The 24,846-nt window shown below is 40.7% G+C and overlaps 2 protein-coding genes across 2 annotated transcripts in view; one reads left to right on the top strand and one right to left on the bottom strand.

The window, feature by feature from the left end:
• The window catches only part of KIF21B (kinesin family member 21B), a 57,607-nt gene extending 43,576 nt beyond the window's left edge, over positions 1-14,031 (top strand). The window contains exons 27-36 of the mRNA XM_015817738.1: positions 635-709; positions 875-988; positions 2,238-2,276; positions 7,408-7,544; positions 8,081-8,261; positions 8,871-9,035; positions 9,847-9,964; positions 10,529-10,699; positions 11,767-11,963; positions 13,951-14,031. Of these exons, the coding sequence (XP_015673224.1) occupies positions 635-709; positions 875-988; positions 2,238-2,276; positions 7,408-7,544; positions 8,081-8,261; positions 8,871-9,035; positions 9,847-9,964; positions 10,529-10,699; positions 11,767-11,963; positions 13,951-14,005 (1,252 nt within the window). The 3' untranslated portion in view covers positions 14,006-14,031. The remainder of the gene's footprint in view (positions 1-634; positions 710-874; positions 989-2,237; positions 2,277-7,407; positions 7,545-8,080; positions 8,262-8,870; positions 9,036-9,846; positions 9,965-10,528; positions 10,700-11,766; positions 11,964-13,950) is intronic.
• A 4,666-nt stretch (positions 14,032-18,697) lies between these two features.
• INAVA (innate immunity activator) overlaps positions 18,698-24,846 on the bottom strand; it is a 34,464-nt gene continuing 28,315 nt past the window's right edge. The window contains 2 exon segments of the mRNA XM_015817734.2: positions 18,698-20,389; positions 23,898-24,621. Coding sequence (XP_015673220.2) covers positions 20,297-20,389; positions 23,898-24,621 — 817 coding nt within the window. The 3' untranslated portion in view covers positions 18,698-20,296.

Genomic DNA, 24,846 nt, shown 5'->3' on the forward strand with positions numbered 1-24,846 from the left:
TCATGCACCATATACTCTGAAACCAGTGGTGGGATTCAGCCAGTTTGCACCAGTTCGGCAGAACCGGTAGCTAATTTTTTGTTGCCCAGGCCCAGAATGGACTTCCGGAAGCGGCATCCACACAGAGAACCTGTTGTTCACATATTTGAATCCCACCACTGTCTGAAACCCCATTTTAGAGTCAAAACTGAAGCATTGTGAGGTCTAAGCAAGAACCATTTCCTGCAGGATGTGGCTGCTGAACATTTAGAAAACTTAGTTTATACAAATGACGTAACCTATATTAGTCTCCATCAGTTATGAATTGGCAAGAGTAAGTATAGGTACTAAAACAAATATAAATGTTTCTGCAGATATGGGTGATCTTGCAAAGATGGAAGTGGAAACTGAATTAATATTCCCAGTCCATTTCGGTTCCTTGACGTTTGTTTTTGCACTGTTTTAAGAGATCATATACTTCCATGTGCTCCCTCATCAAAATCTTTACATCTGCAAGAAGATTATGTACATTCTATCCATCCTCCCTGACACTAGGAGTATTTTGAAGCAAATGATTCCCCAGGCATTTATCACTTCATTCATTCCAATAAGAGAATTTTGCAAAGAATATTTTCGGTCATTGTTTCCTCTCTAGCCCTCGACAGTCCCGAGGCACAGACACTTCACCCCTTACAAGGAGGAAGTCATACGACAGGGGCCAGTCCATCAGGTAAGTGCATAAGAAGGGGCCCCTTGGTGTTTTTTTTTTTAATTTTCCCTGTAATCCGATTGACTTGCTTGGTGGAACGGGATCTGAGAGTGGTGAGAGATGATGTGCAAGGAGCAAACCAGTCTCCAGTCGGAGTAAATCATCGCATCTTTCTTTCTTGCCTAGAAATCCAGATGTTGGGTTCACTCCTCCCTCATCCCCTCCCAGCAGACCACGCAATGACCGCAATGTCTTCTCTCGGCTCACTAGCAACCAGAGCCAGGGCTCTGCATTAGACAAGTAAGATTAAGTACGAGATTCGGAGGAGGTTCATTTCCCAAGGATTAAGAGAAGAATGTATGGTTATAACTGCTGGCACTAAAAAAGTTTCTCCTAATTTTCCATTTTACCCAACACTGAAAACCTTTAGGGTTTTTTTTGGTTTGGGGTTTTTGTTTTGGTTTGTTTTTTGATGGGAAACTGAAGATGCGTCTTCCCATTTGTGCTGGAGTTAGCTCTCTGCTTCAGCAATCGGGACATTTAGCAGCAACCAGACAAGATTTCCCTGGAACTTCCCCAAATATGTAAGAAACCTAAATAACTGTTATTATACCATTTCCCCATCCAGGACCAGCATCTAATTTTATACATTCCATAATGTCTCCATTACTAAATGATTGCTGCCTCTCTTCAGTGTATTTAGAAGGTTGCTAGGAAGCATGAAATCTCTTTCCAATCCTGTCTGCAGCTCCCAGAGCCAGGAGTCTCATTTTCACTTGGCACATGAATGTTGAGAGGATGCAAGTTTATTTTTTCAACATAGGTTTGAGTCACATGCATCTTCTAAATAGCTGTTAATTTGCTCCATTAACCGGGCAAGATCCCACAACAGAGTTGCCAATGCTTTCTGCTTTCCAAATACTGGCCGGTGTACTTTTGAGATCAGGGAAGGAGAGGGAAATTGTAGCATCGAACAATTGGTGATGTTCCATTAGTGCTTTAAGCTAAATTGTCCAGCATAGATCAACTTCATCCTAAGTGGCTACTGAAGCTTCAAATAAAAATAAAAGCAATACAAGAAACATAATTGCAGCCATTTGTAGAGGGAATTTGTCACCTCAGTGATCATAACCTCATGAGGAGGTATCATGAAGTCACAAAAGACTTTGCTCAGAAGTTGACCACTAGGTGTTACCCACAAACCTCGGTAGATAGTGTTGTATGTATGGTGTCTTTCTCCTCAGAAGAGCCACATATGTGCAATAATTTAACATCATTAGAGTTTTCATTTCCTTTTTCCTAAAGCAAGTTTCAAGACTTTATGTATAGTATTAAGTGATTAGTGAGTGAGAAAATACCCATTCAAATTGCAGGTGGTTTCTGCACATGCTCCTTCTGCTCCTGAGCCCTCTCTGTCTGCAGCCTGCTGTCTTTTTATCTGCCCTGCTAGCTTGGATGCAATAACAAACTCCCCCTTCTGACTTTATACTGCTGCTTTTCCTTCTCCTGGTTTTAATTACCCATAATCCTGCTAATTTTCTATCCCTAGGTCTGATGACAGTGATTCCTCTATCTCGGAGGTGCTGAGGTATAAAACTTACTGTTTATTATATAACTCCTGTGGCCCCTTTTCCCCACTTTCATTCATTTCTCTTCCCGCATTTAAAACCTGCATGTCACCAGACCCTGATATAGTATTTCTTACTTTCCTCCGTTTCTACTTTCTGAGTGCTAAATATACTTCCAGTTGACTAAAGAATGTTTCAGGCCCACTTCCTGTGACTTCGAATAACATGTTTTCTTCCAAATTGCCAGTCAGGAGTGGGTTAAAATTGCACCCTGTCTAGAATTCCTGGTTAAACCACCAGCATGTGTCTGAAGTTTCAGTCTCTTTCCCCAAAAGCCTCTTTGTTTTGCTGAGTTGACAGGCTCTCCATCTATTGTTGAGTCCGCTGACAATATCAATATAAAAGTTGCTCTCTCCTTTGTTGATCCTTATCCAGCCTCTGCTTGTTTCTGTTCTGCAGAACAGAAGTCACTGCAGTCACCTAACATCCCTCCAAAACAATGGGTGACAAACTCCATAGCAGATATTTGGAGGTTTCAAATATCCTTTCTAAGAATACACTTTCTGCCTTTTTCTCCTGCCTCAGTTTAACTGCTTAGTAACTACTGCTGCTTCCACCTTGGAATACTTCACTTGGAATCCTCTCATTAATCTAAGCCTAGATGGGGCTTGGGAACATTTACTACCCTCGTGGCATATTGGGGGGAAAATGAAAAGCTTTCTATAGTAAAACCTCCAGGCCTTGTAGCGTAGAGGTGTATGACTAGAGGTTTCAACTGTTCCAGCCCCCTTTTGGAAGAAAATCAACCTGTTTTAAAAAGAGAGAAAATATAAAAATCACTTGCCAATTTTAAATATTAAATTGTAAACATTTCATGTCATAGGAGACCGATTATAGAGCTGCCCAAATGTACAATATACAGCAGCTGACACACTGGTTAAATGGAAAAAATCCAAAAGATCACTAGATGGCAGTGATCTGCTACAAATGATGTGATCTCTTTATAAAATGGGAGATGGTGCAATTTAATAATACAGATTAGAATAAGTTTCTAAATAAATTCTAGTATCTTTCAGCCTAGTCTGAATTGGATCCAATTCCTTATAGTGGTTTAGAAAAATGAAATATTTCTGGCTATGACATTTTCCCTATTCCTATAGGGAATTGTTGTCCTTGTAAGCAAATGCTCATTCTGCACCCTTACTTGGGAATTTCTTTTTGCTAAAAATTCCACTTTTATCGAAAAATTGAGAAGAACAATGATATTTCTTCCCCAAGTTCTACCCCTACTTTTTAAAAGAATAAAGTTTTTTCCTATCCAGGAGAGTGTAGTTGAGCCTTTTTTCTATGCCTGTGTGTAAAAGATACATGCCTTCCTACTTGCCAAAGGACATCTCTTCCCCCTTAAGCTGTTGATTGAAACTTAAGTGCTGGCTGTCCTGCGGTGGTTTCTAGCCTGGACATGCACTAAAAAATATAAGATTTTGTATACTTTAGCCACAGCCACACAGTCTCCTTGTATTGGCATGAAGATGTCCTATAGTACAGGTAGTCCTTGACTTATAATAGTTCGTTTAATGACCATTCAAAGTTACAATGGCACTATGACCATTTTTTCACAGTTACAACCTTTCCAGCATCACCATGATCCTGTGATCAAAATTCAGACGCTTGGACACTGACTCCTATTTATGACAGTTGCCGTGTCCTGGAGTCATGTGATCCCCGTTTGCGACCTTCTGACCAGTCAATGGGGAAGCTGGATTCACTAAACAACTGGGTTATTAATTTATCAACTGCAGTGATTCACTTAACAACTGAGGCAAGAAAGGTCGTAAATGGGGCAAAATTCACTTAACAAATGTCTCATTTAACAACAGAAATTTTGGGCTCAATTGTGGTGATAAGTCGAGGACTACCTGTACTAGCAATTTGCAGAGGACCTGATCTCATCGGCATCCCTCATCTGAGGCATTTTGAAGACAGTGTTAGCTGCCCTGTTCTCAAAATGGGTTTTCCCCTTTTGTCCACCTCTAAGCCTTCCATCTGGATGATCTATGGAGAATGAGGGACCATTAGATTCAGCAATCTGCTTGGCCCCAAGTGCTCCTGCAGATCTGCTGTGGGACTTCTCCTTCTGTCAGTACCTGGGCTCTGCATCTTTACTGCAATTGGGCGTGAGGCTTACTGGGATTTGGGCTTCTGTGGCCATTTTTTTAGGTCAAATTAAGGGACATGGAGCCTTAAAACTGATTAGCTCATCCTTGGCTTTGCATAGATAATTGAAATTGTAATGGAAAGGACAACTCAGGTATTTCCACAGCCAGTGACTGCTGCTCCTGGAGAAGTCCTGGTTCCTCCGTTCTTTTCCTCACGTAATAATTTACATTTCCCACATGAAAAATTTGATTCTCAAACTCCAGCTCTTCAACATCTACCCAGTAACTGCATCTTAGTCTCTGGTACTCATATCGGGGTTACCCCTAGGTGGCAGCCAAAAGACATAGAATTCTCTTTTTTTCTGCCAGCAGTCAGTTGACAGTTATAAGGAACTTAAACAAGAAAATTCACTCCGTTGATGATGCCAGTAGAAAAAAGAAAGAAAAATTGCAGTGAATTGAATAAAATTGGAAGCATTTTTCACACAATGGATGATGTTGAGTGGGTTTAGAATTTCAGCAAATAAGGACACCAATCACAGTCCTCGGAATATTATGTATTAAAATTGAACAGATAACCCGTGCAACACAGATCTGTTCCAGGTATCTGGGACGGGTGCAGGGGCACCAAAATTTTCCCTCAAGTCTAGAACAGGAGGGAAGCATGGCAAAGCAGCTCTGTGGCCATAATAGATGCCTTTGAATTGCATCACACACAAAAAAGGAAGAATACTACTTTAATATTAATACACCTAAGGATTACTTAAGAGCTAGTTTGTTGTAGTGGTTAAATGCATCAGGCTTGAAACAGAGAGAGTGTGAGTTCTAGCCCTGATTTAGGCATGAAATGAACTGGTGGGTGACTTTAGACCAGTGGTTCTCAACCTGTGGGTCGGGACCCCATTTGGGGTCGATCGACCATTTCATGGGGGTCGCCAAGCAAGGCTGTCCGTCATTTTGTTTGTCTGCCATTTTTTTTGTCCGCCATTTTTTCCCCTTTTCCGGCGGGTGCCTTACCTCCCTTGGGCTGGGCCAGCTGGTGGTCACCCTGCTCCGTCTCTGCCGCTTGCCAGCTACGCCTCGGCCGGCGCAGGGGGCGGAACCACGCATGCGCGGTGCTCCCGGGCAGGGAAAATCCTCGACTTACGACCGGTTGGGTAGTCCTCGACTTACGACCGGTTTAGTCCTCGACTTACGACCGGTTTAGTCCTCGACTTATGACTGATTTAGTCCTCGACTTACGACCGGTTGGGGTCGCGGCATTAAAAAGGTTGAGAACCACTGCTTTAGACGCTCTCATTTCTGGGAAGAAGACAAGGTCAAGCCACTTCTGAAAAATGTAACCAAAAAAACTATGGCTACACGAACCTGTCAATGTAATTGCTGTGGTTAGGTATAACCGATAATTTGCACATGAACTATATCAGCAACATATCTCAAAACACACATAGACACACACACACACACAAATTGGGTGAAAAACATTAAAATATGATACTTGTTTTATTTGTAACTGAGAATATATTTTCTATGAGTTTCAATTCCCATTCCCTTTCTAGAGATTCCAGAAAAATCTGTTTTTCTGGGCCAGAGTCCAGGAGTTTCTTTTTTTCCATGTTAACCCCAAAGTCAAATTGTATCTTTTAAAGCCAAAATTGTTGTTACAAAAAACTTTTTTTTATTTGCATATTGCATGAGCCATGGTGGTGCAGTGGTTAGAAAGCAGTATTGCAGGCTAATTCTGCTGACTGCCAGGGGTTCGATCCTCACTGGCTCAGGGTTGACTCAGCCTTCTATCCTTCTGAGGTTGGTAAAATGAGGACCCCATTGTTGGGGGCAGTATGCTGACTTTGTAAACCACTTAGAGAGGGCTGTTAAGCATTGTGAAGGGGTATATAAATCTAAGTGCTATGTAATAGCTATAGTATATTACATTCCAGTCTCCCATTGTGAATGTTTTGTTCTGATCACAAAATTGTATAATATGTTTTGCACTATATACAGCTTCATCAGACCATAATATATTTCCTTCATCTATAGCACAGAGTTGAAGCTAATTTTGGCCTGTGTCTCAGTCCCAGTACAGAATGGAATAAGGCAGGGGTGTCAAAGTGCCGGCCTTGTGAGATGGTTGCATCATACGGAGGCTGCGCCCACCCCAGCTCCGGCAATGCGGAAAAAAGTCACGATATGTCGTGAAATGTCACATGATGTGGCGAGTTTGACACTCATGGAATAAGGGATGCAAGAAAAGAGAACAGGGAAGGGCAAGTTTAAGACAATTCCATTCTGAGGATCTGAGAAGAGCAGTGGGCAAAATAGCAATGCTGTTACTGTATTTAATCAGAGTGGGCAGTGATGGATTTCTGTGGGGGGGGGGGAAATGAGATTTAAATTGAAAAGTTTAAATGAAGATTCAGCCCTATGTGTTTGCTTTTGAACTGATTTTTGCTGTTTTCCACCAGAAATGTTAGAAAATTGGGTTGTTATTTCTTGGTGGCAGAATTTCAAAATTAGTCAAGGCTTTCTGGGAGCTTTTGAGAGAGAGAGAGAGATTGGGGCTATAAATCTATATCAGTTGCAGGTTGCCATTCTGAATCTGTAACTTTTAGTTCAGTCTTTTCAAAGCAGTAAGAAACAGGAAAGTCAAAAACAATCAATTGACAGAATAGCATCACATATTTTTGCTTCATTTGCTTCCACCAGTATATAATAAAACAAAAAAGCAAAATAATAACTTTAGATTGTAGCCAGCTAAGCACATTCTGAATAATTTAGTTTCTTTATTGCAAGATCAAGTAATAGTTGTTATCACTTTACATGTGATGATCTGAATTGCCAATCTTAAGGTGTTCTTCTGTGGTGTGTCCATATTCACCGGTGAAGTGGCTGCTCCAGAGTAGAATCAGATTCACACTTTCCTAAATCAAAAGTTCCATGTTTTCTATTTGTACTTGCACTCTTTTAATTGTTTTGTTTTCTCCCATGCAAGGGGGATCATTAGCCCTGTGGGAGGTTCCAGGAGTACCCGGACAGCACCACTGCAATGCATTTCTGTGGCTGAAGGACACACCAAGCCAGTATTATGCTTGGATGCTACTGATGAATTGTTATTTTCTGGATCCAAAGGTAAGTTTGTCTGCTTTTGATGACCAAGATGCTGGAAGGATGAATAGTGCTGCACACATGTTCTAAAGCAGGGGTCTCCAACCTTGGCCACTTTATGACTTATAGACTTCAACTTCCAGAATTCCTCAGCCAGCCATGCTGGCTGAGGAATTCTGGGAATTGAAGTCCCCAAGTTGTAAAATGGCCAAGGTTTGGGGACCTCTGTTCTAAAGAGAGTTATATTTTAGCGGTTTCTTCATGGGAACCATGTGTCTATTATGATAGCTATCGATACATATCATAACCCACCTTTTTTGAGGACACAGTTTCAGAGTCATCTATACTCCTAAAAATAAGTGGGTGGCAATCTGTAACTACCTCTATTAAGACAGTTTCAGAATCCAGCCTAAGGGGCACATGGGTCTCCTGGGCCAATCAGTTGTGATGGTTTCCATGTTTTTTGTGCATGCCTCAAGGTTTACTGGAGAACTAGTGGTTTCTTTTCTCAAGAGAGAAGAAAAAAGCCATTCTGATTCAGCTTTCTTTCTTTTCCAAAGATCGGAGTTGCAAAATGTGGAACTTAGTAACAGGACAGGAAATTGCATCTTTGAAAGGTCATCCAAATAATGTAGTCTCCATAAAATACTGCAGTGACTCTGGCCTGGTATTCACAGTCTCTACCTCTTACATCAAAGTATGGGATATTCGTGATTCTGCAAAGTGCATCCGCACTCTCACGTAAGTAATCACTGCGTTGCGTGCATTACAGTAATCTTTCCAAGAGTCCCTTTATCCTTAGGATGTAGTAGGAATACAAATTCCAGATTTCCCAGGTAGAATATGCCATGAATGCTCTGAATGAACATTGTGGAAGCTGGAGTCTAACAAACCAAGTGGATAACCATCTGACTAACATCACATGAAATTTGGCCTTCTTAAGTCTTTCCTTTCAGTCTAGTCTTCCTTCTTCCAGCTAAGAAGAAAAGATTTAGTCTTATCTTGTATAAACCCTTTGTTGGCTCTAATCACATGGGTTAATTAATCCTTATTTCAGAAGAAGATACTAGAAAGAAAGCAAGTTTAAGCTATGAGTTAGTTTTTTGTTTTTTCACTGGACAATTATAGCTGCAGTTAGCTATAATTGTAAGATTGAGTAAAATGGTGCGTAAGACAAGATTGAGAAATAATTCATTCTAGTTATGTGGCGATTCTATTCTGTTGATAAAATTGCCTGTGGTGAAATAGTCTCTTGTAAGAGCAAACCTATTGTTTTCTCATTGAACTCTATTCATACTTTTGTCAGATATATTTTATGTTTCAGATCCTCCCTCTCTTTCTGTCCCCTAGCTCCTCAGGTCAGGTGATCACTGGAGATGCCTGTGCTGGGACCACTACCCGGACTATCACCAGCGTGCAAGGCGAGCACCAGATCAATCAGATTGCACTTAATCCCACAGGCACCATGCTTTATGCAGCCGCTGGCAATTTTGTCCGCATTTGGGAATTGAACAGGTCAGAAAAAAAACAGAAATAATTTCTTTAACCTGTGTCCTATAGTGCTTTGGACTATTATAACTTGCTTCCCAGAGTTGTAGATGCTCCATCACTAGAGGTTTTCAAGATAGACTGGACAATCATTTGACTAGGATGGTAGAATGTTCCTGCCTTGAACAAGGGATTGGACTAGAACAGGCATGTCAAACTCGCAACATCGCACAACGTATCGGGCTGGTTTTGCCATTGCCGGGCGCAGCTTCCACGTGATGAGTCCGGCCCATGGGCCGGCAGTTTGACACCCGTGGACTAGAAGATCTCCAAGGTCCCTTCCAGTCCTATGATTTTATGATTTTCTATACATATCATTCCCAGTTAATGGGAACAGAGAGAGGTGTAATCTGGGATAATAGGATAGGTAGATATAGGGAGGGAGGGAGGGAGGGAGAGAGAGAGAGAGAGGGAGAGAGAGAGAGAGAGAGAGAGAGAGAGAGAGAGAGAGAGAGAGAGGGAGGGAGGGAGGGAGGGAGGGAGGGTGGAAGCGAGAACAGCAGGATACAAATTGTACAGGAGGATAAACAATCAGCAACTCTCAGGACTGCCCACAGTATACAAGTGGTTGCAAATGTATGAGAATGCCCAGAAGAGAATGACAAGGAGTTGTTGAAGTATATTGTCATTCCTTTATGTTCCAGAGCATGTGCATGCTGAGGTTGACAGTATAAGAAAGGGGCAAAAGAACACTTTTTCTCAGATAAAATCTCTCTACAATGTTTTGATCACTGTTGTAGTGTTTGGCTATTTATTGGGTTATTTATATATTGAATAGGTTTCTGCCTATTGGAAAGCTAACAGGTCACATTGGCCCTGTGATGTGTCTCACAGTGAATAGGACTGCAAGTAATCATGACTTGGTAGTCACAGGATCTAAGGATCACTACATTAAGGTATTATTTAAGCTTTGTTGAGAGTATTATTAGCATATTCAGGAACACTCTTTCTATATTATTGACAGTCTGGTTCCTCTCCTTTCAAATACCTTATGTTGTCTCTCTGTCTGTGTCCCTGCCTGCCTGCCTGCCTATATCTATCTATCTATCTATCTATCTATCTATCTATCTATCTATCTATCTATCTATCTATCTATCTATCTATCTATCTATGTAAATTATTGGGAAAGGAATTAATTGAAAATTGAAGTATGGTAGCTATCCAACAATGGTGATTATAACAATTATTTCTAGTGAATATCTGCATTAGTGCACTTCCTCACTTCATTTCTTACAAAAGATCAAAACTAAGCCCATACTAGCTCATATCTCAGATTCCAAAATTGTTGCATATAGTTTTCCTGTTTAAAATTTAATATTGGGAATGGGAGATGGTCCTCTTTCTCTATCACTGTTCCTTCATCTCTGACAATAAAGTACCATACTGAACCCAAGGCTTCAAGCACCTTGAACTTGGTCCTTGATTAGCTACTCTTTTTCCTAAGAAATTCTATTTTGCAGATGTTTGAGATTGCTGAAGGTGTCGGTGGGAACATTGGACCTTCCCACAACTTTGAGCCTCCACATTATGATGGGATTGAGTGCCTAGCTATTCAGGGAGACATTCTCTTCAGTGGTTCCCGTGACAATGGGATCAAGAAATGGGACTTGGAACAACAAGAGCTCATCCAGGTATCAAAGCACTAAACTATGATATCATTGGGGAATAAAAGTGGAGGAGAATTAACTTTGTAAAAGCAGGAAGAGAAATCAGATGTTTAGATGATAATGTTGAAGATATCATGGCAAAGTGTCCCTATGTGCTAGCGTATTACTGAGATCTGATTTGTACTAATGTTACAAACTATATCCAGGAACATGGGAATGAACTTCCTTATGTCTAGTGGCACTTTCTGACACACTTCTTCCGCCCACATATAGTTGTGCAGTAGAGTCAATTGTAGGGTCACCCAGTTTTCCAGAACAGATTTGAAGAATGCTTTTGTAATTGTAATGGAGAAAATATTCCTTTCTACTAAAGGATACTATATTATTTCAGGGACCATCCACTGTACTGATCCATAATATCAGTACATTAATAGTTAATACATTTTCAGGGTATAGTTTTTGCCTTTATATCCTTAGCACATACGGCTGTGAAAGTTGGGCCATAAGAAAGGCTGAGCGCAAAAGAATTGAGGCCTTTGAATTATGGTGCTGGAGAAGACTCCTGTGAGTCCCCTGGACTGCAAGGCGATCAAACCAGTCAGTCCTAGAGGAGATTAACCCTGACTGCTTTTTAGAAGGCTAGATCCTGAAGTTGAAACTCAAATACTTTGGCCACCTAATGAGAAGGAAGGACTCACTGGAGAAGAGCCTAATGCTGGGAAAGATTGAGGGCAATAGAAGAATGGAACGACAGAGAATGAGGTGGCTGGATGGAGTCACTGAAGCAGTAGGTGTGAGCTTAAATGGATTCCAGAAGATGGTAGAGGACAGGTAGGCCTGGAGGAATGTTGTCCATGGGGTCGCGATGGGTCGGACACAACTTCGCAACTAACAACAACAAATCCTTAGCACATCTTTCCTGTATCACTGATCTTGAAAATCTTGAAAAGTTTCAAGAATTATGAAAAGATAAACAAAGACCACAATTCAAAGTAGTCAACTGAGTTACTTAATCAGATAATTTCCTTCCTTTAATTAGCTACTATGACAAGACTTGCACCCTTTCTGATTTACTGTATTCCTGCTTCCAGCAAATCCCAGCACATAAAGATTGGGTTTGTGCTTTGGCCTTTGTGCCCAGCCGGCCCATGTTGCTGAGTGCCTGCCGTGGTGGGACGGTGAAGGTCTGGAATGTTGACAACTTCACACCTGTTGGGGACATCAAGGGGCATGATAGTCCTATCAATGCCATCTGCACAAATTCAAAGCACATTTTCACAGCTTCCAGGTGAGTGTTTAAGTAGAGTCCTACTATATCCAGGGAAGAGTTCCAAAAGGTTTTGCCTTCTTGATCCCATGATATGTAATTGACCTGTTCAAGGTAACATTGCTTCATTAGAGTCCAAATGCCTGACTGAGGGAGGGAGCAAAAAGAGCCACGGGTGAGTGACTGACTATTTATCGACTGCCACCTTCTATAGTGCTGCAGCCATTGACTGTTCATCCTTAAACCAAAGGAGAATTTTTTGTGTTAGTTGTTTTGTTTATAGCTTCTTTGCATAATGCCATCTTCAGTGATCCCAAAAAGAAATCTTGAAAGAATGTATTGCTGCCCCTAGTATTGCTATCTGAATATCTTATTGAATCAGTCAATGCATCCTTGATTAAGGCAGAATAAAATGTTTTATCTATGTGTTCAGAAACCAGGAGCATAGCAGTGGGGATTAATCTTGGTAACCTGCCATTATAAAACACGATTCTGGCAAAGCTGGGGTTGGAAAACTAGCAAGCACTAGATGCTTGGCAGATGTGCATCTCCTGGGAGGGCAACTAAGAATACATCATTCACTTCCTTCCCTAAGGCAATCTCTGATCTCCACTTTTCCGACCATGTTTCTTTTTTTTTTCCTTTTCTTGTCTTCCTTCTTGTCTTTTTCTTCTTCTTCTTCTTTCCTTTCTGTTTCTCTTTCTCTGTGCCACAGTGACTGTCGGGTAAAGTTATGGAATTACGTGCCTGGGCTCACCCCCTGCCTTCCACGACGCGTCCTTGCCATCAAGGGCCGTGCCACCAGTCTGCCTTGATCTTCCTCCTCCTTCTCTACTCTCCTGCTTACTTTTTCTTGCTGTGTTCTCCCTCCCTGCCTCTCTTTGTCTTCCCTGTCCCTCTCTCTGGGAGCTGATTTCAGCTGCTTCTTGACGGTATGCAATGCTTACTTGCTTTTCTTTCCTTTGAAGGGACAGTAAGTGAAGGTGTCTTCTAAGGGAGAATTCACTCCCAATTTTACCTCCTAAATGGACGTCCTAAACGCACCTTCTATTCTTCCCTAACTTTGCCAATTTGGTTCCAATGTCAAGTGGTTTGGCTTTATTTGGAAACCTGTCATACTGAAATAAGTGTAAACTTGTTCCTAGTAAAATCAGCTCAAGATCAGTGCGTTGAGGGCAAATTGGCTTCCAGTGAGGTACTTCCAATTCACTGCCTGGTTTTTGCAGTATGAGGACCAGTCAGTGTGATATAGTGATGAAAAATGTTGGACTACAGATGAGGAGATATAGAGTCAAACCACCCTCAGGTTTGTAAGCTCCCTGAGTGACTTTGGGTCACTCACTCTCTCTCTCTCTCTCAGCTGAGAGGATAAAATGAATGGAGAGCCCTCAGTAAGCCATCTGGATTTCCTGGAGGAAATATGGAATAGAAATCTAGTAAAAAAATACTTTGAAGATCTCTAGACCCCCCTCCACATGTGTCAGAATAAGATAATGAACTCAAGAATAGCTTCTAAGCCTTTGGGTGTGACAAGAGCATGAAAGATGGGAAAGACCTAAAACCTCTCTACTAGGCAGATTAAAATAATAGTGTCCAATTTTATGTTGAAGGAAAAGCAGTTACATGAGACCTTGGTTGGCGGGGGGGTGGGTAAATTGCCTCCAGATCTGCCAAATCTCATTTATTCCCTAAGTTGCAATTTGCAATAAAAATGGCAACTTTAGGGAGAAAGAGAAGATATTGGGGATAAACAGAATGATGGCTTATATCAGGAAAGCACCAAAGTACTCAGATCAGGGACCCCTGTAGTTCTTTTCCTTCAAAATGAAAATGTGCTGGTATGCCATTTTAAAGTATACCATTTTCAAGTACATTTAATGTAATAGGTAATTTGGCTTTCATTTTTTTCTGTTTCTCAGCTCATGTAATGCTTTGGTTTCAAATGTACAAGCTTTGTTTTTTTTACCTGATATTCCTCACATTCTTACCCTTTTACCTTTATTCCCAGTGACTGCACAGTGAAGCTCTGGAGTGCCAGGAAGCTACTGAACAGCACAACCTAGAAGTTGAGAAAAAACAGCTATGGCCTTAAGAAGACTAAGATGGAGCTTGGCTAGGAAGTAGTAGTTAATCTCTCACACCCAGGGCTTCAGGATGAGAAGGCTGCCTGGTTTTCTGACAAGTACATGGGTTGGAGAAGGCAAAAGAAGTCTTTTCCTTTACATGTTCAAGTCTCCTTGCTTGTCAGGTGTCTATGATGGCAGTCATTGTAAAAGAGAGCCAAAAAAGAAGACAAAATTTGGTGCTAAGGTTCTTTCAGTCAGAATTCACCTGACAAGTCTACAAATCGAAATGTGATTTTTCATCCTACTATAATTAAACATGGTTTTCCCATGGTTTCCAGCTCTCCAGGAACTGCCTATATCCTGCTTATGCCCATAAGACGTAACGGTGAAAATAATTAGAGAGAAAAATCAAGGGTTGCCAATTCCTTCCTGGATAGTTGATTGCTATGTTTTAGGGGGTAATTTCTTGTTCTAGTTGGTCTTTCAGGAGGATTTATTGAAGTACTGACTTTTATTTCTTACTTTTATCTGTGAATTGCTATTTGTTTTCTTTTTGAAAGGGAGAAGGATTGGAGGAGACTGCAAGAAAATGAGCCACTTTCATTTGAGCACATAATGTAGTGCTTCTCAGTGGTCACTATAGATTAAGAATTGCTCAGACGTTTTCTATTTCATTTGCCAAATACTCTTGAAGTTGATTTTCCCAGATTTCTGGAATGACAGTATTAAAAGGAAAAAGACAGCTAACAATTGTATTAAACAGAGTGATATATTTAGTAGCTGACTTGATGAACTTGGATAACGTCAGAAGAGTTGTTGTTTCCTGAATACCAGTTATAAAGCTGGATGCTTTTTTCTAAATGTTAGATAAGCAACAAGAAAGAGAGACCTAGACTGATTAAATACATTTAGGATTCTCCTTCATGCCATCATTCAGCAATTCCGGCAAAGAAGTAGCCTAGACATGCCACCTCCTCTTCCCATTCTCAGCTTGCAGAGCTTTTTATTGTGTTTTGGTAAAATGGCAGTGACTGCAGAAATCAACGGACCCCTATCACAGGAAAAAGGACATTTTTGTCCCCTCCTTTGTCTGGGAACAGAAAAAAATGTGGAACCTTCCCTTCCAGCTTTCAAACAGGGTAAGGAAGATTTGAATTGCCAAGCACAAGGGTATTGCAGTGCGTTCCTGTATTACTGGGGAGATAATGAGCCTGCCCCGCTTAATCTCACCCCCAGCATCTTTTTTTGTTTACATCTTTTTCAAACATTCACATTTCCACGTCACAATAAGGAGCAAATGGATAAAAGTCGATGCTCTGTGTTTAGAAACTTGAATTTTTCACAAAATATTGTTCACTGCACTTGATGTTTAGCAGCAAACATTGGCTTAAGCCCTTGAAGATCTACCACTCTGTGGGAGAAGCCTCCGTCTGTGTGCAATATAGCAGGGCTGTCGAAGCCTTACTGGAGGATTGATCAAGCACTCTTCACATTGTTATAGATTCATCCTTAAACTTCTAATTTGCATTGTACTCTTCCATCAGAGGATCCAAGGATTTAAACTGATTGCTCAGCAGCAGACTTGGGAAAGCCATTCGCTAATAGGGAAATATGGACCAGCAGGTTGAAGCAATTTGCTTTCTGAATGCTTTGGACCATTCTACAGCTCTGCTTTTAGTTTGTAGGAGTCTTTGCTCTACTGCCCTGGATTAGGTTGGAATTCTGTCCGTTCATTTGTGTTATGAAAATTCCTTTCTCTACACTTAAGCTGCTGATTCTTCCAGCCAAGTGGAAAGTTGTATTGTAGTTCTAAATAGGTGTTCAAATGATTCTATGTTTTGTCTTGTGCAATTGGGGGTGAGGGGGGGGCAGCAGGTGTGTGACTGAGATTTTAAGAGGGTGAGAGCTTGTTTTGAGTTAACCTACCTCATGGTCCAAGGTGTTTTCTCATTTTGTTTTTTTTTTGTTTTTTTGTTAATAAAACTTGAATTGGTCTGGGAAACGCACAGTATCGCTGGTCCCAATTTCTGAGCTTAAGAGGAAAGCAGGAGGAAAGAAGCTGGCCTCTGTGTAATCTCAGAGGGAGCATTTACATATTAAGACTGTACTGTGTTTACTGCATCTTGGTGTCTTTTGCAGTCTTATCTTAACTCAGCACTCTAAACTGAGTGGGGAGGTGGGCCATATGATTCCAGGATTGGAAGAGAACAATCTTCCACAAAATCAGCACAATCTTTACTTCTGCACATGGAACCCAAATTATGTTTTTTTGCTATTTAGGGAAGTTTGTGTCCCCTTTGAATTTTTTGGCCTACACAAATCTATGAATAGATTGTGAATTAACTCAGCGTTTTCCATTGACTTACATAATTTATTCAGAACAAAGAATATGAAGCATCCAAAAGATGATACTAATATGTCTAAATCTATCTGCCAGGGGATACTTTTTATAGGTTAAAAAGGATTGTGTGACTTGTGGTCCTCCAGAAGTTGTACTTCATCTTCCATCTTTCCTCACTCAGCCAGCTCAGATTCAAGGAAAGCTGGTGGAAGCCACACATTCCTTCTTAAATTACTGCCCGTATTTGCCATAGAGTCCTGGATGGCTCTTGCTTTCTTGTCCTTTAGCACAGAGTTAGTCTCCATTTTCTGGGAGGGGAGGGTGAACTTTGCCTCTTTTAATACTTCTGATCTCATGGATGTAGCAGAAGTGGAATTGAGCTGATTTCTTGGGTTTAGTATGTATAGTTTACCCTATTGTTGATTGTACTTGAAGCACATAATTAAGAGGATACAAAGCAACCAACAATGGACATTTCATCTCATAATTTTCAAGAGCTGAACAACAGATTACTGTAATAAGACTAATAATGATTTTACATCATCTGCAAGGATGTTTTAGAACATGTTATGCTGTCCCTAAGGCTAAACTCTCAGTTTAAGACACCTGCTCATTGTGTACTAATGTACACCAGCCACTTCAGTCTACGGTTGGGACAGTTGTTTTAGTTGCAGTCCCAGCACACCTGGATGTGGCCAGGTTGAAATTTTGTTTCAAACAACAGGTGCCTTTCCTTATCCTGAAAGGTCAGGGTTTTTACCCATAGAAAACACTGGTGCTTGTCTGGGGCTTCTGTGAGGACTGTGTCATCTGGCAAAAATGATATTGTGTGAGTGTGTGTGTGTGTGTTCGTGTGTGTGTGCGCGCGCGTGTGCATGTAAAGATACAGTGTATGTAATATTTTATACCTCTGTGTAAATAATGTAAGTTATTTAATGTTTCCGATGTACATGGTTTTCCAATGAATGTTTTTGTTCCTCCTGGTAATAAATTTATTCAACTGAAATCTCAAGTCTGGTTTTTACATTAACAGGCTAATGCAAAAACTTTTTAAAAATATGAAATCAGAAGCTTGTGGGTTTGAGAAGTTGGATCCCTAAGCTATTACAGAACAAATGTAAGGATTAAAAATAGCTAGGAAATTGGAAATGGCCCTGAACAGACATGGAGAACTTCAGTCTCACAGGCCTAATCTGATAAAATAGCTCGTAGTTCTTCAGTATCCCTTACCATTCATTCTTTGCCCTGAAAGATAAACGTTTTCTGCATAGTGAATGGTCTTGAAGGGACAGAAGTTAACTTAAAAAAGACATTTCTCTTTCCCAAACTCTTATCACCTGATAACATCTATGTGTTCAAGCAAAATTACTCCCTCCCCCAATTTTCAAATGAGAATACAACAAAGTAAGAGACAAAGTCTATACCAGTGGTGGCGAACCTATGGCACGCGTGCCAGAGGCAGCACTCCCAGCCTCGCCTCTCCCACAACCCCCTCCTCACCAGCAGCCCCCCTGGAGGAGATTCGCCCCCAACCGTGGCCCACACGGAGAGCACAGCCAAGGACATGGCAGCCAGGCTGCGTAGCCAAGACTCTGCCCTCATGCCCCATCCTGCACAGTTGATGCAGGCAGAGGGCGTGGCCGCCATGGTGCTGCTGGGCTGCCTGGGTGATCTGCGGTGGACCCTGGAGGCGGTGAGTGGCCCTGCAGGCAGGTGGGGTGGGGGACGGGGTGGAGGAGGGGCAGGGGCTGGAGCGGGGGCAGGGCCAGTTTTTGGGCACTCGGTCTCTAAAAGGTTCGCCATCACTGGTCTATACTTATTCTAGGGTAGCAGACTTATAAATTATCCTACTTTTTAATGCTTTCTAGACTACTAAAGTATTCCTTAAGTGGACAAAACGAGAAGGGTGAAAAGCGAGATGAATGATACAAAAAAGTTTCTAGTGATTAGGAATGAAGCAGCCCCAAGACGCTCAAAACCATTGTTGTTATACAAATTGCCTTTTGTAAATCATTTAATCAGTGTTCACAAGGACTTCTTTGCAGAGATCTGGGCAATAAAGGTTCTATGCTGGGCTGAATCAAACTCAATGCAATTTTTAATATAAAGTTGAAATGAAGATGATCTTTTCCATAGGTATTTGTTTTCACTTTGTGAAAAAAAAACCTTGAAAACTGGAGAGGACAAGTTTGAATTCTTACATACTGTATCAGAGTAATTGGGGGAAGAAAAATCATGTCATTTGAAGATGTTGAATCCTAATATATAAAATTACAATTACTAACAAAAGGCTGTCTTTTGGTAATCTTTCCCCTTCATATCTGAAGGACAACAAAGTCATCAGAACATTGCCAATATTTTTTTTAATAATGTAAATATATAGAACATTTCCTTAGCTTGATTTCTACTTTTAATGAAGTCAAAAGGCATAGAACACTAACAGGAAAATAGTGGACAGTACTAATAATTTACCAAAACTTAGAAATATAGTATATACCCTTGAGCAGGACTGAATTTTAACTTGAGAACTCTCAGGTTAAATGCAAGAGTGATATAAAAATTAAGACATATCTTCACCCTGTAGGCTATGGTTTGCGGTAAGGATATATAGAAAATACTGCAGGGAAAAATGTTTTGGTTGGGATCCATGATAAACCAAAAAAGTTTTGGATCGGTTGTGGCTTGGTAGAAACAAAACCCACAACATTTCCATTGCCTAAGGTTTTTGCTAAAACAGCATTCAGAGGGATTGTGGAGTAATTGTTATACAGTGGTATACTTTGCCCTCTTCTCCGACCTTTAGTCAGCTACCATCACAAAGTTCCAGTGTGGCACTGGGCCACACTGCTTCTGATCTTTTCAGTGCCTTCTCTGTCCTACATTGTCACTGCCACCACAAAAGTTTGCATACGCCTTCAAACTTGGCTTTTCCCTACTCCTCCCCTCCCTGACCCACCTCTACCCAGAGGAACTATGTTTTAGTCCATCTTTGGAATAAAACAGCCCAACAAGTATTTCCATTTGGGTACAGATCATCCCAGATTCCACATATACGTTGCTCAATTCTAAGGTCTGAGTATGTGTTTGTGTAAACCATCTTGTTTCTTGCCAAAGAGATCAGTGAATAGTGACTTGTTTTCTTACAGTTGACAGACAAGTCATCAATCTCTTCTGCTATAAAATTAAAGCTGGTTGTCTGGCTCAATGCTAGATGATTATCAACTATGTGACATGCAATTTGTTCTATGTAGGCAACCCTCTGCTGCCATAATTTAATGAGGATTGCATACAAAAGTTGAGCAATATGTTATATAGTTCATCCATCAAAATGGGCCTCTTTTTAATACAAAATTCCATTAAAACTGAAAACAAGGATTCATAAACAGGTCCACAGAGATAGCAAGATTTGTGAATTCCATTAGTCTAAAAAAAAAAGCAGAATAACAGAATGGAGTATGAAGTACACTAAGGCAGACCATTGGCTGCATCAGGTAGCTTTCTTTAGGAACAAAGAAGGCAAATCTAGTAATTGGGAAGGAACTTGTGTAGGTACACATACATTCTACTTCCACCAGAAAGTAAGTTGTAGTCAGAAATAGCTCTGACTACAAAAATCCTACACCAATTTCATTTCCATAATCTATAGAGACTCTGTTTCCAGCACAGACCTAGGAGAGAATAAATAGGCAGACAAACCCTAGTTACTCTGATCTATATTTCATATAATACAAGAAACATAACTTCTGTTGTCACCAGTACACTGTATCAACATCATAGGAACATGATCTCACGTAGCTTGCAGAACAAGTCCCAAAGTTTCTCTTCTAAATAGAAGGAGTACAAGATGCAAGAACATGTCAAGACTTGAATTAAGGCCTCTTCTTCCCCTCCCAGACAAGGGCCTAAGAGGTAATCATCCTGCTCATGCTGCCAGGGTCTAGCAGCATCTAAACCTGAGTAATGATTTCTCCATTTTCTGGGACGTAGACCTGCACAGGGGCTCCTTCAGGAGAGCGTTTGAGGATATGGACACGAGGTACCTGAAAATTCAAAAGAAAACCTTTAATAAAAGTGTTATTTTAGCAAGGCTTCCCATTACCTATTTACTACCATTATAATTCATCTATTTTATTTTAATTTAGCGTATGGCATCTACAGAGATCATGCAATCACTGCTAATACAAATTTAGTTTAAATAAAGCATCAATGTGTGTATGTGTGTATTTGTAAGCATCAATGTGTGTATGTGAACACACACACTACAATATAGGAGATAAAATATTAAATTAAGATAAAACCATAATAAAATCACTATAATGTGGAGCCATAGAAATGCAATGGGATAGATGTTATAATTCAATATCTAGACTAGGGGAACTAACCATTTAACTGCCTCTTAAGAAACTAATCTGTTAAGAGAGAGGGAAAAAGTATGTGACAAATAGATATGATTACATTACCTTCTGCCTTAACCTGTGTGCCCAGCATGTTAACATCAGGACTGATTTAGAGAAGATGGCACAACAGGTGGATCATTCCTATGTACCCCCCTCTAAAATCAGTAGCACCTCTTAGGAGAAAATTCAGGAAGGTGGCAATAAGTGGCAACTCTAGCTGGCTGCATGGGGGCTGACAGATTACTAATTTATGTTTTAGAATTTCCCATTCTACTTGCAGTGCTGTACATTAAAAAAACTATGGATATGAGAGCTCAGGAAACAGCAAGAATAGCGAATGTCTCTGCTAGTTTGTTAATACCTGAAATAGTTCACAACTGAAGTGAAACCCAACAGGTTTCTATTCATTGACGGTCCAGAAGGTCAGCTACATTAGCCTGTTGTGGCAATTGCAAGAGGCACCAGGAGAATCTTAACGACTAGCATATGTAATATGGAATCAGTTTATAGACTAAAGTCCATTTAATGTGATGCCCAGACGGGGGAAGCAATGTTTCTCAGGCTGATAAACATGAAGCAGATTTCATGCAGTTGAACGTAGAATAAATTTGTATCTAGAATTCTTAACTTCGAAGCTCACAAACCGGCCCATCTAGTTAAGTACATGATTTTAACAATGGACTTTCAGCACTGGTGATAAGAGCATTGTTTAAGGGTTACTCTGCCGTGACATCGCTGCATGGGTTCAGTGTTCTACTTAAAACAGATTAGAAAAAAATATATGCAGTGAGCTGTTCAAGAACCTGCCTTTCTAGCTCATGCAACCACTTCCTAGATAACAATTTTGCAGCTCTGTTTCAAAGGAGTGGAAGGTAAGCATTAGGGATTATGAGAGGAGGAAACCAAGGGCAAGCTCATGCTTGCATGGTGTGGGCCTGCGCTCCAGGCAAGGGAGATGTCCAAGGAGATGAAAGTTTTACTCCTGATGAAACATTCACACATCTGGAGGGGGGGGGGAATCTAGAGCAAACAAACAAAAAAATATCCATGCCACACAGATTTCTTTCAATGGCTACTTTTCTGAACGTAGGTGGCAGAAGCATTCCCAGAATCCTCTGCCCTGACAAAGGTAAAAGAAAAATACTCCCTCAAGTCCAACTTGGCAACTGTTGACTACATGAGAATGGCCAGAAATTGGGATCATTCTTGTCAATCACACAAAATTTGCCACTGCCTTCTTTCAAGACTTTTTCAACTTTCCAGTCTAGCTTGCAGCTTTGGAATTATTATTTTTTTGATGATCTGGAACCCGACTAATAACCAGGTCTGATTTTGTGTAGCCATTTGAGATCAACCAAATTCAGCTAAGCTGGCAAGGCCTTTGCTTTACAACTCAAAAGCAATTGACCAGCTTTTTCCATCAGATGCCCTCCAAAAAAATTAGTATGGAATTGTGGAAGACCAAGGACACTAGGTTCAGAAAAGCTGCTCAAAACAACCGAGCTTGGGTGCAGTTTAACCATTTCCCAGCAAACAGCCAGTCTCAAATAAAACTGAACAACAGATGCAATTTATCAAATCAGGGATGAGTTCAGTAGAAGTACAGTGGGCAAAGTTTAGTGATTATCATCTGATCATTTCACTCTTTGCCATAGGGCAGGCTTAAGCAATTCCTATTGACATTTATGACCCATAAGTGTCCTGAACATCAACTCCTCTTACTATATATCTGTATATATCTGTTACTTGGAAAAGGACATTTTAAAATATTGTTTTAGGAAAGGTGGTATCACAAGCACAATATTGATAGAAAAGAATATTTGTAGCTCATGGTTGAACTGAGTGGTCCTTGAGCTTGGTTGTTGTCTTGCAGACATTTCATTAATAAACTAAGTAACATCATCTGTGCTGATGGTATTATCTAGTTTGCTAATGAAACGTCTGCAAGTAAACAACCAAGCTCAGAGAGCACCAACAACTCCGAAGCACAATATTAGAAGGCACAGTTCTAATATTAAAGAACTGGCTGTTCTCTCAGGCCCTGGGCTAAGGTGGATGAAGCTCTTTGTGGTGTGCTTGTATATGTTTTTGAGTTGTTGGCAGAATTCACTCTTTTCTTTTTTACCTACCTTGTTTTTTTTTAATTTGACTTTTTTTAATCTATTTTTTTTAAAACAAACAAACAAACTGCTACATAGTGAGTTGCCCGGAGTCATTCTAGTGTCAGGCAGCACATAAATCAAATAAATAAGGAAATGTTAAAATAACCAGAAAATCATGAATGGCGGGAAAAACAGAAATTGGAAAGAAGTAGATAGAAATATATGCAATTCTTAATTTTTAACAGATTTTATAAATATCAAGCTCTCATATCATAAAGCCTGTTCTACATAAATAAGTTAGCTTGCTTATAAAAAATATGCTTTGTTATGCAGTTAAAAAGTATGGTTTAGCCAAAAAAAAGTTACTATATGTGTATTAATTGAATTTTGACCCTTGATTTGGGTTATTTTATAAATTTCATGATCTTTTGAAAATAAGAAAGCTAGCCCACACTGAGACAAATTTTCTTACTGTTTCACGTGTTTGTTTACTCTTTGAGTTGACACATTTCCAAGCATATCTAAATTTCTTTCACCTCTTAATGAATTAACATATCATTTAAAACAAAAATAATTGGAAAGTTACATAAGCTCTTTTTCTCCTGTCTCCCAAATTTGGAGAGGCAGGAGGAAAAAGTTTGCAAAAAGAATAAAAAGCATTTTTTTTTCTTGATAATTTCTTGATCTTTATATTTATATCCAAAAGGAACATGCATTGGTGGTAGACAACATCATGGGTTGTTCTCCATTTTTGTTGGCATCCATCAAATTCAATTAGAAAGCACTCCTCCACCATTTTTTCCATTTACTTAAGTTTAGTTGCTTTGTCTTGTGTGTCCAGATGGTGTAAGCCAGGAGTGGAGTTGGCCCACTCCTAACATGGGTTTTTAGGAGTTCAACAACACTGGCTAACATAACCCATTACTTTGTTCACCATCCTTACTGTAGGAAAGCTGCCAGCTTAGGGCAAGGTGGAGAGAATTAAGAAGATGCTGGTTCCCCTTTTAGATGCTGGTTCCCCTCTCCCTTGAGCTGCTATACAGTCTTACCTGAATTTGATGCCCAAAGGAACACGGAGAATGCAGTTCTCTGCCTGGCATACTGCGCACACGGAAAGCCCCTTGCCTATCCAGGGAATGTGGACGTGCATTGCGCAGACGGGTCCGTTCGTGCCAGGATTTTAACTCTTCTGTCACTGCCGCCTTGGAGAGAACTCGAGGACCCACTGGGACAAAGTCCTTCAGGGATGGTGTGCGAACTACCCTGCTGTGGGCTACAACTGACCTGTGGAATCTAACTGGCACCGCTTCTTCCTTGTAGGCAAAGTGGGCTGAACTGCCAGAGAGAAAAGATGGCCGACCATGGCAGAGCTCTCTCCCAGCAGTCAGGTGGCTACTGGGCACGTGTTCTGTGGCAGGAAAAAAAACTGGCCCTGAACGCAGGTTCTGAGGACACAGGCGGTGGTATTCTGCTTCTTGTCCCTTGCAGACCTGGTTATGGAACAGCTGCGTGGGCTCCTCCTTGGACACAACAGTTGCTGGCTTCATAAAGGAAATGTCTGGGCTGCTGCTGCCGGCAGATGTTGTATAAGAGATGCTGGAGACATCTGAACTGCTATCTTCTGAAGCAGAGTGAAAGTTGGCTTTCAGAGCAGGGTTAGGATTGGATGCAGAGAAACAGAACTCGGGGACAGTCACGGTATAGTAGGTGGGGCGTCGCCGGGGTAGTGCACTTCTTCCACGGGACTCCAAACTTTCCCGAGTTGAACATACCCTGTGGGCCAGAATAAACTAGTTAAAACTACAAATGTAGCAATAGAAACAGCACTTAAGACTTATATACGACTTCATAGTGCATTAAAACCCTCTCTAAGCGCTTTACAGAGTCAGCATTTGTCCCCCAGAAATCTGGGTCCTCATTTTACCGACCTCGGAAAGATGGAAGGCTGAGTGAACCTTGAGCCGTTCAGAATTGAACTCCTGGACTGAGCAGTGAGTT

The sequence above is a fragment of the Protobothrops mucrosquamatus genome, unplaced genomic scaffold, assembly GCF_001527695.2.
Source record: "Protobothrops mucrosquamatus isolate PMUCROS unplaced genomic scaffold, P.Mucros_1.0 scaffold631, whole genome shotgun sequence".
Classification (NCBI taxonomy): Eukaryota; Metazoa; Chordata; class Lepidosauria; order Squamata; family Viperidae; genus Protobothrops; species Protobothrops mucrosquamatus.